We start from the raw sequence: 14,259 nt of genomic DNA, 5'->3' as shown, positions 1-14,259 counted from the left end.
AAACAATCTCAGTGATTTCAATAGAGCGGCATCCATTGTGAGCTTAAGCCTCCCACTGCTATCGGTGGGATTCAAAAGTGTGGAACTTTAGCTGGATCTGCCCAAAATGTGCATTTTAACATGAAAATGACCAAAATTCATTTCTAACAACTGAAATTTACCCCCTCTTTCTCCAAGATATTTTTTTTAAAAAAAGATTAAAACCCTTACATTCATTTCAGATAAAAATCTTATATCACCACATCATTTATTAACATTGTGCTTTTTTTTCCAAAATAAAAAACCCTAAAGTTATACGAAACCCCAGTACATGCTCTTTACAATTTTAAAGAGAGAAAAATGATGTGAAACAGAGTAAAGTATAAAGCATGCCACTGGTTCATGAACTTCATTATACCAGAAAGAAAAAGGAAAAATCACAGCAACAGACAGTTGCCATAGAAATGTTCAAGCAGCTAATGCTTGTTTACAAGAGACATCTCTCTATTGTTTTTTCTTCAATCCTTTCCCAAGGATGGCAAACCAAAAAGCAACTGAGCAAAAAAAAAAAAAAAAAATAGAGGCATTTGAATAGGAAATCAAACACTGCATTTCAAAGAATACAGGTTTCTAATAATATTCGATCCACCCTGTTATTATTTTTTTCCTGTTTAGGTTACATCCCTGCTGTAGCTGTTTTTTAAACTTAATTTTCACCCTGGAAAAATTAAGATAAAAAATAAGGCACCAAGGAAACTCTGCCCTTTATAGCAGTAAGCCACCATAAGGCTCGTTCATTCTTGCAGCTTAGCTGACAACTGTACATGTGCTGGAACTGTCTGCGGTATTTCTGATCAAGATTCCAAAAGGTGTTATTGCACCCTATTGATTAAATCGGACACTTAAATACATCTGAACAGTGTCAATACCAGATCACGACATGGATGAATTCCTCTTCAACTATATGCAGTCTTTCTCACAGCCATTCTTGTTGGGCAAGTTGTATACCTCCCCCTTTGCTGGTAAAGATTTGCTTATCAAATATATAGTTAACTGATAAGCAGAAAGGAGATTTGTCTTAATTCATGTCAGATTCCCTGGGAGAAGGGTATGCGGAAAGGGATGTTTTCTCCATCTGGTTTATTGGTTCTTTCAGCAACAAAAGCTAAAATATGCATTGCAATTCAACTGTGCTCTTTATGAAGATCCCATATTTTTATAAATAGCTCTGTGATGCAGACCATACATACACTTTGATGCAGTCTGCTCCCCAGTCATTAAAACTATCCATGAAGCTTATGCCATGATTGTATTGGTTGTAGAAAAGTATAAGAAAATCCATCCGGAATGAAATTTTGTTTGATAAATTCAACATGCTGTGCGTACTTCAAAACTGCAATTATAGGGAAGATGGTTCATATTTTACTTCCTTTACTGCAACATATTTTACCACCTGGTAAGCACTCCCTTTTTCGTAAGGATTTCTTCCAAGATTCATTCATGTTGCTTTTGTCACCATGCCCCGTCTCAAAATAGTCATAATATTTGTTTTTACATTCAATGCCATGATCGCTTTTCATAGGTTCCCAGTCTGTGGCCCGATCTCGTTCCATGTCATGGCCTCCTTTTTCATTGCTTAATATTGACTTGTCCTGATTGCCTTGTGGCCTGGCGTTAGTAATGAAAATTTCATTGGCATGTATCTGATCATCACTTCTGTAAACGGGGGCGCTGCCGACACCATATTCCACCTGTTGGGAACAACCTGGCAAAGATATGGAGGAGGAGGAAGAGGAGGAGGAAGAGGAGGAAGAGGAGGAGGAGGAATTCCCCACTGCAGAATTAGTAGATAATGGTAAACTTAAATAGTGGCTGCCACATTCTTGATAAAAGCAGCAAGTGTGGATCTTTTCGCAGTCCTCCCGTGCCATCCGAAGGCGTTTCCTGTAAGGACAGTCATGAGACACGAACCACTCTTGGGCTGAGGCGCTCCCGAAAGAGCATGCAGGGAAACACCAGTTGTTCTGCATGATAATTTCCCCGTGAATTCGCTTCATTAAATTATTGATGAGAACGGATCTCCTTAGGTAAACTTCAGGGTCATCGATGTACTTCAGCTTTTCCAAAGACATGTAAAGGATGTGCGCTCGCTCCTCAAAGACAGATATTGTCTACAAATGAAAGGAGATAACAACAAGGATTAGTGCAGTGGCGATTAGCTGAAATGTGCTGCTGAGTTTTTACCCATCTGGCCATCGTTTTGCATCTGGGCAGCCATATTTCTCTTAAGACTGTCAGTTTTTGGTTCTTTTACCAACCACTCAATTCCCCCAAATCTACCCAGTGGTTACACACTCTTAGTGGCTTGCTGTCTACTATGCTTGTAATTACCACCACAGCAGGGGAGGATCTACACAGCGTACTGAAGGCCCTTGCGTGCGCCTCCAGTGCGCCCCAAAAACGATGGTGTAGATCCTGGTGGAAGAGGCGGAGGAAGAGGCGGCTGGGGAATCCAGCCGCGTCCTTGCCACCGCCGCCGCCGCCCACCTCCCTGCTGGCCTCCTGCTGCCGGGGAAAGAGCCACCCGGGTCGGAGAGCTCCCCAGCCGCCCCCTCCTCCGCCTCTTCCACCAGGATCTACACCATCGTTTTCGGGGCGCACTGGAGGCGCACGCAAGCGCCTTCAGTACGCTGTGTAGATCCTCCCCAGGACTTTCTACATCCAGAAAAGGAAGCTGGTAGGTGAAGGAAACCAGTGTTGGAATGTTTACTTTTCCCAGTGCTAGTACAGCTGTGAAGAATCTTCTTGAACCAAATTGTGTCACTGGGTAGAACAGTAACTGAGTAGAACAATATATCTAAAAAGAAAACTAAAACCAAAAGCCCCTACAAGCTTTTAAGGAAACCATATTTGCTCCAAGAATACTTGCAGTGCAGTCTTATATATGTCTACTCTGAAGTAAGCCCCATTGAGGTCAATGATACTTACTTCCAAGTAAGTATTATTGGATTACAGCTGTAGCCACCTTGAAAAATTGTCCAACAAAATCTACCCTTGATGCAGGGTAATGGGTCCACTTCCTGTTTTCTAAAGTTACTTCTGCCCTTACTTCGTTATTTGAGTAAAAAGTAAGGGCAGAAGCCACTTCAGAAAACAGAAAGTGATGTCTTTTCTTTCTTAATGCAGAAGTTAGTACGGGGGAATGATGTGTCCAGAGGATTTCTTCAAGTTCAGAAGTCCTAGTGAAAGAAGAAAGGGTTACCTGCCCACCAATTTGGTATTTGCATAATTGCTTCTCTTTTTGTACCCTTTCAATGGATTAAGATAACCTAAAACACAAGCAGATGTTATAGAAGGAGAGGAGACATTCCTCTTTATGCCCAGATTTTCATTTTCTCTTTTCCTCTGTGGCCACAGAATTTTGGCAGACAGGAAAAAAAATCTTTCCTGTGAAGACTATGGGGAATTTTTTTCAGTTGTCCAATTTTTCAAAAACATGCAGCCTTTCACCACCCAACACAGCACCCACCCCCACCCTTTAAGCATCCCACTTTGAAACAGAATTCATTATTATTGGGTGCGGGTGTTTTATTTTTGTTTTGTTTCCATTTCTAGGAAAACTCTGGAAATGAATAAAGATAGCATGTTATGATAAGTGATACAGGATTAAATACTTGCCCTATTTTTTTTTTTAAAAAAATACAATAAACATATGTTTCTATACAACAACCTCATTGTATATACTCAGTATTCAAAGCAATTAAAGAGAGGCATAATCTTTCACCTCAAGGTCTCTGGTTCAATTGCAGTCACTGTTCCCTGTAACTGGAAACTAATAAGAATCTGCCAGGGCTGCTCTGTGCTTTCTGTGAAACTATCTACTGGTCTCTGTCCAGTTCCCAGTGGAAAACTTTACAAAAATCACGATCACATTTGGCAATCTTACTTAGTAAAAAGGTCATGATACACATGAACCATGGAGTCTGACATTCCCCTGGGCTTAAAGCTTAATTTTCCAGATGTCCAGGCAATCTTGCAATACACTAATACGTTTATGTATTGTCTGTATTGTTACAGTCTGAAAGAAAAATCTCAGTCATAAGGACTATTCAACTGGTCCATAATTTCATAATTGGTGGGAGATGGAGGAGAATGAAGAATAAAATAGGGAAGGATTTATATCTACACAGCAGGTGTTCAATAAAAACTGTGGTACTAACAGATACCCATTACCATTCAGAAACTAGAAAGTTTAATCTTTAAGGGGAGCATTCTGCAGGACTACATCTTTAGAGTGCTATACTCAGTTCCTCTTTATCCACTATGATGACCTATTCTGTAAATCTACTTTTGAGAAGGAAGCCACATACAGTTTGTTTCAGTTTGGGGCTAAATGTCCTTCAATATTAAAGATTTCAGCCAAAACACCCAGGGACTTGCTCTGGGTCACTGTTTTATAAGTAAGCCTAAACAAAACCACATTTCACAATAATATCTCCCTTTGTAGAGATGCTACTTCTGTTCAGAATTTGCACCTATTCAAAATGAATGCAATAATAGGAGTATTTGACTACCTATTCTAAAAAAGAACACTACGTGAACGGAAAACAAACAAAAAAGTCCTTTTTAATGTCATTGTGGCTTTTTAACGTCATTGCCCAATCTCCTACAAAGTGAAATCCAAAGGAGTTGTTTGTAATAATGGATAAGTAGTGTTGTTACTGCTGTTGTTATTGAACATAAGACCACAAGAAGAGCCCTGCTGGATCACCAAGGTTCCATCTAGACCAGCGTTCTGTTCCCACAGTGGCCAACCAGCAGCCTGTGGGAAGCCCACAAGGAGGACATGAATGGAACAGCACCCTCCCGCTCATGTTCCTCAGCAACTGGTGCACAAACGCATCCTGCCTCTGATACTTGAGGGAGCACATAGCCATCAGGACTAGTAGCCATTGATATCCTTCTTCTCCAGGAATTTGTCTAACCCCTCTAAAGCCATCCAAATTGATGGCCATCACTACATCCTGTGGCAGCAGCTTTATATAGGCTTGGATCCTGAGAACCTGAGTGGATAAAAGGTCTGCCTGGAGAATCAGGGGAGTAGATGGGAAGGCGAGTTGATAGGATACACCCCTCCCCCAGCAGCACCTTACAATCCATCCCACACTGTTCAGGAAGGTCCATGGACCTTCCAGAGAGGCATTTCTGGGAGTACAAGAGGCTTCAGGGGAGAGAAATGGGGAGGGAAGTCCACGCCTGCCAGTTTCCTTCCATCCAAAATCTTAGGATCCAAGTCATAGTATTTATTCTATGCTTTTCTCAGGTTCTCAAAGAGCTTTGCATACATTGTCTTGGGGCCAGAATAGACATTGCAGCTCCCACCTGTCAGCCAGTGAACAGCCTTTTGATGTGGTGACCCTCAGAAAAGTCACGTTCATTGAATCCAAAAGTTATTTATGCTGCCTACTCAAGGTGGCTAACAAAATCAACTACTAAAAAACACATACTGCAGAAAAAAACATTGACATGATTAAAAACAACAACAATCCATTAACGACTTATCCTATTCATGTTTACTAGGTCCCCCTATATTTAGATTCACTGCCCCACTGACGTCCAAGCCCCCAGCCTCCACTGGTGTTTCAGACTGCAGCCTAGAACAGCATAAGACATTTTAGCAGAACATGAGTATCAAGAAACACTTAACAAGAAACATCAGCCATGCACTTTCAAGCTCTGCAGTAGGTCATGAGAGAGGAGCAACTTTGCACCTCAATTAGAAAAGGAGTTTCGGAGCCCTTATTAAGGCCACTACCCAAAGTGCAGTTGCTGCAGGGCTGGTGCAGGGCAAAGTGTTCTCTAGCAACCCGGGCTTGAAAGACAAGTGCCAACACACTTAATGCCATCTAACAAGTTGGTAACCAGTATAAAGGCTTCCTATCACATGCATCTTCCTAATGGCATACAGAATGTGGCAGGCATCTTTTGCACAAGGTTGGATGAGGCGCATGGCAAGGAGCACATCAAAGTTATAGCTTCTGCATGGAGCACTACTGCAGGTAAAGGCTTTTCAGCAGGCTAAGCTCAGCAATATTTAATCTAAACCAGTCCTCAGAAAATCTTATAATAGCCCCATTAGGTAGGCTATGAAAGTCTCCATATTATATCGGGAGGGGAGAAGCTGAGTTTATAGCTCAGCTGAGATTTGGAATGGGACATCTGACTCAAACATCTGGAGGCTCATATTCCACTATGAAAGCGGTATGAAAGTGGTATATAAAAGGCAGGAGCCACACCATTGCCTTATAGCGGTATTGAAGTGCACTGCAGGATCTACACTACTGCTTTATAGTGGTACTGAAGTGCACTGACAACGGTTAGGGCCCATGACACACCTACACCAAGCAGGATATAACACTGTGAATGATGTATGAAAGCAGTATATGGTATGTGCCAATGGGCCCCAACAGTTGTCAGTACACTTCAATACCGCTATAAAGCAGTAGTGTGGCTCCTGCCTTTTATATACTGCTTTCATAGTGGAATATCCTGCTTGGTGTAGATGAGCCCCAGATCTCTGTGTCTTCCCCATACCTCTACAAACAGTAAAAATGGGAGGCTGTTTCCTTCCCTGACCATGAGTAAAAGGTATTGTGTGAACCAAGAGATTTCAGGTTTGTCTAAATGGAATAAATCCATACCCAGTATATTTAGCCCAGGATTGGCTCTCCTATTTAGACTGCGTGAGGTGGCAGATTCAGGGATGCCATTAAAGGCCAGCAACATAGAAACATGGGAAGCTGCCTTATACTGAGTTGGACCATCTATCCCATTATTGTTGACTCTGACTGGCAGTGGCTTGCCAGAGTTTCAGGCAGGGCTCTCTTCTAGCCGTACCTGGAGATTTGGGGGATTGGACCTGGGACCTTCTGCATGCAAAGCAGGGTGCTCTGCCACTGAGTTACTGCCCCTCACGGTCAATTATTTTGTTTATTATTACATGTTTCCTACCATAGGGTAGGGCAGCATTTATATTATTTGCTTCAGGCAAAAAATGATTTTACCTGGTGCCTTAGCTCAGTATGATAGAGCACCTGCTTTGTATGCAGCCGGTCCCAGGTTTGATGCCCGGCTTCTCTAGGTAGGGCAAGAAAAGAATCCTGCCTGAAACCCTGGAGAGACGCTGCCAGTCAGTGATGACAATACTGGGCTAGATGGACCAAACATCTGACTCAGTATAAGGCAGCTTCCTATGTTCGTATGGGTTCAATAAAGCGAGGGAGGAAGATCTTGCATTCAAATAGCCGTAGGTTCTCCTAACGTTGGTGTTACTTTCTGCACATGATGAGGGGCTCTGTGCAGGCCTGGTGCTGCCATAGCGGCAACTCAGGCAGCCGCCTAGAGCGCCAAGCAAACGAGGGCGCCGAACAGAGCGGCTTCCGGGTGTGCTGTTCCAAAGCCGCCACCCCAGCCGCCGCCCAACCCCAGCTTCCTGGCTCCTTCGAAGCCAGGACGCTGGGGTTGGAGGCGGAGGCTTCAGTACGGCGCGCCAGGAAGCCACTTCCAGGTGCGCCGCTTCAAAGCCTCTGCCCCGCCCCCCAACCCCAGCATCCTGGCTTCAACGCCGGGAGCAGGAGGGAGCGGGCGGTGAGTGGGCGAGCGAGCGGGGGCGGCGGGGCGAGCGATGGGGGGAGCCGGAGCGTGTGAGCGAGGGGGGAGCCAGAGCAGCGAGCGGGCGGGTGGCGGCGGGCGAGCGGGCGGGTGGGCAGGGGGAGCAGTGAGTGAGCGAGCGGGCGGGTGGGCAGGCGAGTGAGGGGGCGGTGAGTAAGTGAGCGGGGGGCGCTTCAGAACGCGCCTGCCGAGGGCGCAATATAGTCTGGCGCCAGCCCTGGGTCTGTGTTTGGTAGGGAGGGAGGGGATTAATGTCTAGGCAGGTGCAAAGTATCTGAGCTATCCGCTGGAAGTGTTGAATCTAAATTCCACAGAATAGTTATTCATCACATACATCTACCCATTTATTAAAGCAGGCCGAAAAACCACACTCTCCTTCTAACTGATCGCAGTAAAGAAAGCAAAAAGGGCAGCGACTTTGTTCAGCATACCAGCTGGAAACAAGTGCTGAAAAAGCAGATCTAGACACTTTAAAAAGAATTGGAATATTAATATTTATGGGAACTGAAACATGGTCATAACCTGGGTGGAATACTTTCAGATTCAAGACAGTGTGACTTCCTATCAGAAATGTGATTTTTAAAACTTACTTTAGGTGTACAGCTGCTGAGCGGTGGATGAAAATCCTCTTCTTCCACATATTTCCTTTTAAAGTATGTGACCTTAGATGTTGCTATAGGATTTGCAACTCCTCTGTGGTGTGATCCTGTGAAAAATAAATCACGGATGACAAGTCGCATATAGTCTGCCTGAGGTGTCCCCAAGGAAATACTTCCCCTTTTAATCCTCACTACATCAGAACTGTGCTACGTATTTCTGTGTGTTTATGGTATTAACAAAACAAAAACCTAGTTTAATAATAACTCCTGAGGAAAAAAATATTGTGGGCAACGGACAGTTGTGCTGCAAGACAGTTTAGGAAAGCCGCCTGTTGATGTGAGCACAGTTGTCATTCCAACTTAAGCGCTCTCTCCATATTTGACTTTAAGAAAGCTTTTATTCCATGTGTCCAACCCATTTCAAAAATGGCAGCATCCATCACTGCACTAGTTTGAGGAATTAGAAGTTATTTCTAATTACATTTAGTACATTGGCAGTAAGCATTAGCTGCTTAAGAGTTGCAAGGTTGACCTAACCAAAAATATGCTTGGTAAAACTATAGCAGATATCCTTGGCAATTTTTCTTTAAAGTGTATGACTTTTTTGCCATCACTCTATGTCCTTCATACTAGCCCATGCTGGCACTTCTTGGGGGATAAACTAGACAAATTAGTAGCTACTCCTCAAATTCTTGGATGGGGGTGGGGTTAATGAATGCATGGGCAGAGCAAACCTATGAAAGTCAGGTGGAATGTCCATGGGATCACACCAGCCAGAAAAGAGTGTTGGGATGACTTTCAATCTCTTTCCTCATTTCCCCCTCACTTTTTCTTTCTTTCTTTTTCCTTTTTTAATGTTCCCTTCCATTGGTTCCAGTAGGAGGGAGAATAACCATGCCAGCTCTAAGCCTCGTGTACGTCTTCTCCCATTCTGGAGGCATGCCTGAAGAAAGAGAGGACTTTGGATCTGGTGCATCCAAAACCTCCCCCAATTCTCCCCTGACCCACAAGCCCCCATTTTGCCCTTAACACTCATGGAGCATCAAGTGTGGGGCAGCCATGATGACAGAGCTTTCCAGCACCATGCCAAGGAAGGACCTTTACATCATCATGTCAAAGAAGGACCTTTCCTTTCCACAGGTAGACTTTCCTTTCTGTCCACAGAGGAGAGGTCCACAGTGGCTGAGTTCGGACGACATGCTAATCAACTGAGGTTTTTTTTCAATAGGAACAGAATGGGAGACAACCACTGATTAGTGTGTCATCTGAACTCAGCCAGTATCTTGTGGCCTCCGGGACACCTTCCCAGGATTATAGGATTCCACCCTACATGAGCTTCTGTCAGTGGAAGTTGGTGCCGCATTAACCAACTTTCTGGGAAGTAATTTCCACTTAACTTAGTGTGAGTAGACATGTGTAGGATTTTGCTGCTAGTGCCTAAAATGCATTATCACATTTAGCCTCCCCACAGATCCATCTCTTTTAATAACACCCATCTTATTAGAGAAGATACAGTACAGTTGCCTCACCCCTCCTGGCAAGAAACAACACTGGCTTTATGGGAAGACCAAATCTTACTTGTGATTTATCTTTCAAATATGCATAATTTGCTATAAACCAATTTGGGATGATGTTCTTTAAGCTCAATAGAAAGGAAGTGATTTGGAACAGGTAGCCAAAAATGTAATTACTTTGAGCTCTTTGGAGACCAGTGGATACTTTAATCTAGCCTGGGTCACAGTACTCCAATCAAACCATATGCTACCACAGAGAGTAAAAATTTAATTATTGTCTAGCATTTAATATGGCCACCTGTTTAGGGTTTATTATATTTTACCCCCCAGTGCTAATTTAAACCTCCAATAAATGAAATACAAGACAAACTGTGTGGCATAAACTTTCTTTTGAGATAGCACACTGCAGGCCTTAGCCCCAGAACTTGTTCTTGATGCTGGGGCTCAGCCTAAGAACATGTGGAGACTTTTTTTCAAGTCTAAAATATTGTGCAGACAACTAACCAGCAAGATACTGCTGGTGGCTACAAGCAAAAGACAGTTAAACATTTAAGCAATCAGTAAAAACTCACAGATCAGTAGCAAGCTAATCTACTACTACTGCTACTACTACTACTATTATTATTATTATTTATTTGGACTTTTAATCTTAAAATTCTTTCCTAGAAGGCTTTACTAAAATATATTCAAATTAGGCCTTTTTGGACTGCTAAAAATGTATTCCAAAGCCGAATAAGAAAGAGTACCTTTAAACATGTTTAGAGTATCTCACTGTATAATCACAATCAGCCTACACACATCTCCAATTAGAGGTAAGTAAGGGGCAATGCTAACTTTCAAAAATGAGAGGCTTTGGCCCAGTACAAACAGTCATCTAAACTTGTGGTAGGGAATCTGCAGCTCACAGACCACATCCAGCACACAGCCTAATTTCATATGGAGAGAGTGAGGGAGCTGTGCAATCTTGCAATGTTAAACTGTGCCAGCTTTAGGCACTAGCTCTGCCCACCCCAGTGACTTTTCCCATGGGTCAATGGTCCTTCATATGAAAAAAAAAGTTATACACACACCTAAACCATGATTTAGGAATGATCCATGGTAAGCCTCAGCCTTCCCTTCCTTGTGCATTTTTGGAAGCATCTGCTTTTACTCTAAACAATCCACAGTTCCAAATTATGTTGGAACCTGTGGGAGTGTGGTGTATTTTAATCAAAGTTAATTAACAAACCAGGATCCGAAACCACAGTTCGATCTTGGTTTGTTTTAACTAAGGTTGATTAGAACAAATCACAATTCCATGTGTTCTGACTTAATGCAAAATTGTGGTCTGTTCTAAAGTGAAAGCAGATGTTTTTACTCCTCTCCTCTCCTCTCATGCCCAAAAGTAGAAGAGTGGAAGAGAAACCATCATCTAAATCATGGCAGTGTGATCAGTTCAAAGCTCTCTGGAAGTCAAAGCCTCTTAGACCTTGAAGGTCCAAGGAATTTTGCCCTAAGTAGGCTTGTTACAAGAATTAAGTGAGGTAAGAAAGACACTCTCTTTGTGTCAAGACTATAAATACAGAGTTCTGGTTCTCACAGAGGAGATGAGGTGGCAAACCTGTGTCTGGATTATACCATTTCAGTCTGCAGGTGGAGGCTCTTCCATCCACAATGAAAACCACTTCATATGGGGAAAGGGGTGTATCAGGGAGAAAGGTGAGCTGGAATCCTGCTGCCTGACATCTAGGGTTGGTATGCTTTTATCTGAAAGGATTTCTCTCCCTTGTACAGAGAAGCATTTAACAATATCAGCCCACACTTGAAGCTTCTTTGGCCATTATTGCTGTTGGAACACTGATGGCGGGGCAGCAATGGTGGCAGAGGTTTTTGCACTTGCAAGGAACAGGCTTGTTAGGGTAGATCTCCCTCCCTGCTCATGAAGATGGAGAACAACACAAAGGAGGCTGGTGGCTTCAATGTCAGTGGGATGGTAAATCCACTCCAGGTTTCAGTTAGACCCAGTCAGAACTCTAAAGGTGCTCTTCACCTTGGATAGCTCCTTTAGAGTTCTGGCTGAAACCCGGAGTGGATTTACCACCCACTGACATCGGAGCCACCAACCTACACTGGACCCACACCAATACGATGGCGCCTGGAATGCCCTCCCTGAGTGCCCCTAGGGCACTCTGAGTGCCTGGCACATCTTTTGGAACAGCGGCAGCCTCGCTTCCCACCTCGATTAGCCATGAGAGCTCAATGAAACTTCCATGTGCAGAAAAAGTACAGGGGAGGGTGGTGGTAGAGGACAAGGAGATGGTGGGGGCAGGCTCTTGCCTTGATGCCCCACCCTTAGAAACAGGACACTGGGCAGGATGGGCCTTCGGTTGGATTCATCACAAGACTCCTCTGAAGCTCACTGGGTGACCTTGAGCCAGTCACTCTCTCAGCTTAATCTACCTGGCAAGGTTGTTGTACAGATAAAATGGAGGGATAATCTTAAGGGCAACAACAATCATGAGACGGTGCTGATGCAATTAACCGCGGGGTCGTCCCTTCATAAACAGCCTTACCTGCTGCCGCCGAGGGCTGCCCAGCCGGTGCCCGGTCCTCGCTGCCCTGCGGCTGGTCTTGGTTGCTGCTGCTGCTGCTGCCGGCGGCGGCGGCTGTATCCGAGGCGGGGCTGCTCTTGCTGCAGCAGCGCGACTCCCACAGCGGCTGGAACTCGCCGGCTCCTTCGGAGGAGACAATGGGCTCGCAGAAGCTGCTCAGGGGCAGCACCAGAGTCATCGCTGCGCCTCCGATCTGCAAGCGGAGACAAAGATAACGCGGCCCGTCAGGTCAGGCAGACGCCGCCGCCCTCGCCCTGCCCTGCCCGGCAGCGGCCATTGCGTGCCCGCGCCCTGCAGGCAGCCTGGCACTGGGCTCTCTCCGCGGAGCCTTCCGGCTTCTCTTGCCGCCGAGGGATCGGTGCCTCCCAGCCCCTCGCATGCCTTCCTCACCCATTGCCCTCGCTCGCCGCCGCCGTGCGTGCCGTTCAGTTGCGAGCAGCGGACGCAGGCTATTTTCCCTTCACGCTCCCGATCTTCCCTTAAAACAAACTGGATTTTGGCTCCCCTTGTGAAACAACTCGCCCTAACATGAGGGGGACCAGATCCAAGGGCTGCCGCCGCCGCCACCACCACCCCGAATTCTCTGGAGAGCAAGCGCCGTTTTGATTCCGATGGCACTTACTTCCAGGTAAATCTGTGGGCTTAGGAACACAGTCCTTTCCCCTAAGGCAACCCGCTTACTGGCTGGCTGGTGTCCCCCCCCCCGCTCCGCTCTCTTGTCTTAATTCAAATTCTATCTTCTTTCCTTGTCAGAAAGAAAGAAAACCAAACAAACCGATCTGAGCGATGCTCCCAGATTGCAAGAGGATCACTTAATTCTCTCCACACACAGCGACCTCAGCAACGACATTGTAGGCGCGTGTCTCTTATGCGTGGCTGGCTGGCTTTTCTTTCTCTCTCTCTTTCTCCCCCTCTTTCTTTTTCCCTCCCTCTTTCCCTCCCTCCCTCCTTCCTTCTTTCCCTCCCAAAACGAAACAGAGCGAGACTCTTAGGTAGTTGTTTCCACCAGCCCCGATTGGGCTGAACTGGATCTGCCTCCAGTCAAAACACTGAGATTAAGACAGAAAATTGGCTCCGGTTTCAAGCCGTGAGTTGCAGTCCCACAGGAGCCAAGCACAACATCAGTGGAGCAAGTAGAATATTAAACAGGAGCAGGGACTCCGGGGCCGGAGCCAGGCTGTGTGAGCTATCCATCCAGTCCCAGGGAAAAAGAGAGAGAGGGGGGGGGGGGGAGGCTTTCTGAAAAGGGATAGGCTACCCACATCACAATGCACTTTCTGCAATTCACCTACTCTTTGGCACACAAGCCAGACGCCTCCTCTGTCCTTCCTTGTGCTCTCCAAGAAACAAGAATTTAGTTTCCTTTCCAAGTTTTCAGTATTTCTCAAGTCAATGCCACTGCAGGAAGGAAGACAGGGGCTCTCCAAAGTGAGGGGGAGAAGCAGGGGGCGGGAGGTGGAAAAGGAATGGAAAGCCAGGGGTATGCTAAGAATTGAAGTCTGTCTGGTGAAAACTGATGAAACAGGAGGGTCACAGCTCAGAACAATAATCACTAAGAAATATTCAGGACCTCCGGTTTGTGTTCAGACGTCTGGGGAATCTCCTTGTTATTTCAACCAAGAGTCAGGGAGGGGTGCACTTCCTCTTGTACATAGGATTGGGACCAGAATGGGGGTGGGGAATGTGTGACTACTAAGAAAAGCTTCAAAATATAAATGGTTAACAGACCAAGCCTTACAATATTTCCATTGGCTTCAGGATGAAAAATGTGACAAGAGCCACTGAAGTGCTCCAGATTTAGCAGAGTGCTCCTTAACCCATTCTGTGGTCTAGCAAGCTGTGAAATCATGATTTAGCCATGGTTTCTGCTGCATACTTCTGGAGAAGTTTACCACATAGGGAACT

The 14,259-nt window shown here is 45.1% G+C and overlaps 1 protein-coding gene across 1 annotated transcript; it reads right to left on the bottom strand.

The window, feature by feature from the left end:
• Window positions 1-545: 545 nt before the first annotated feature.
• SERTAD4 (SERTA domain containing 4) lies at window positions 546-13,258 on the bottom strand. The gene is made up of 4 exons (XM_063124018.1): window positions 13,130-13,258; window positions 12,316-12,547; window positions 8,241-8,356; window positions 546-2,150 (listed from the first exon to the last, which is right to left on the bottom strand). Exons 2-4 carry the CDS (start codon window positions 12,530-12,532, stop codon window positions 1,395-1,397), a joined length of 1,089 nt encoding a protein of 362 aa, XP_062980088.1. The 5' UTR covers window positions 12,533-12,547; window positions 13,130-13,258; the 3' UTR covers window positions 546-1,394.
• Between the last annotated feature and the right edge of the window lie 1,001 nt (window positions 13,259-14,259).

Source organism: Elgaria multicarinata, chromosome 4, assembly GCF_023053635.1.
Source record: "Elgaria multicarinata webbii isolate HBS135686 ecotype San Diego chromosome 4, rElgMul1.1.pri, whole genome shotgun sequence".
In the NCBI taxonomy this organism is placed as follows: Eukaryota; Metazoa; Chordata; class Lepidosauria; order Squamata; family Anguidae; genus Elgaria; species Elgaria multicarinata.
This window is presented reverse-complemented; position numbering and strand designations above follow the sequence as displayed.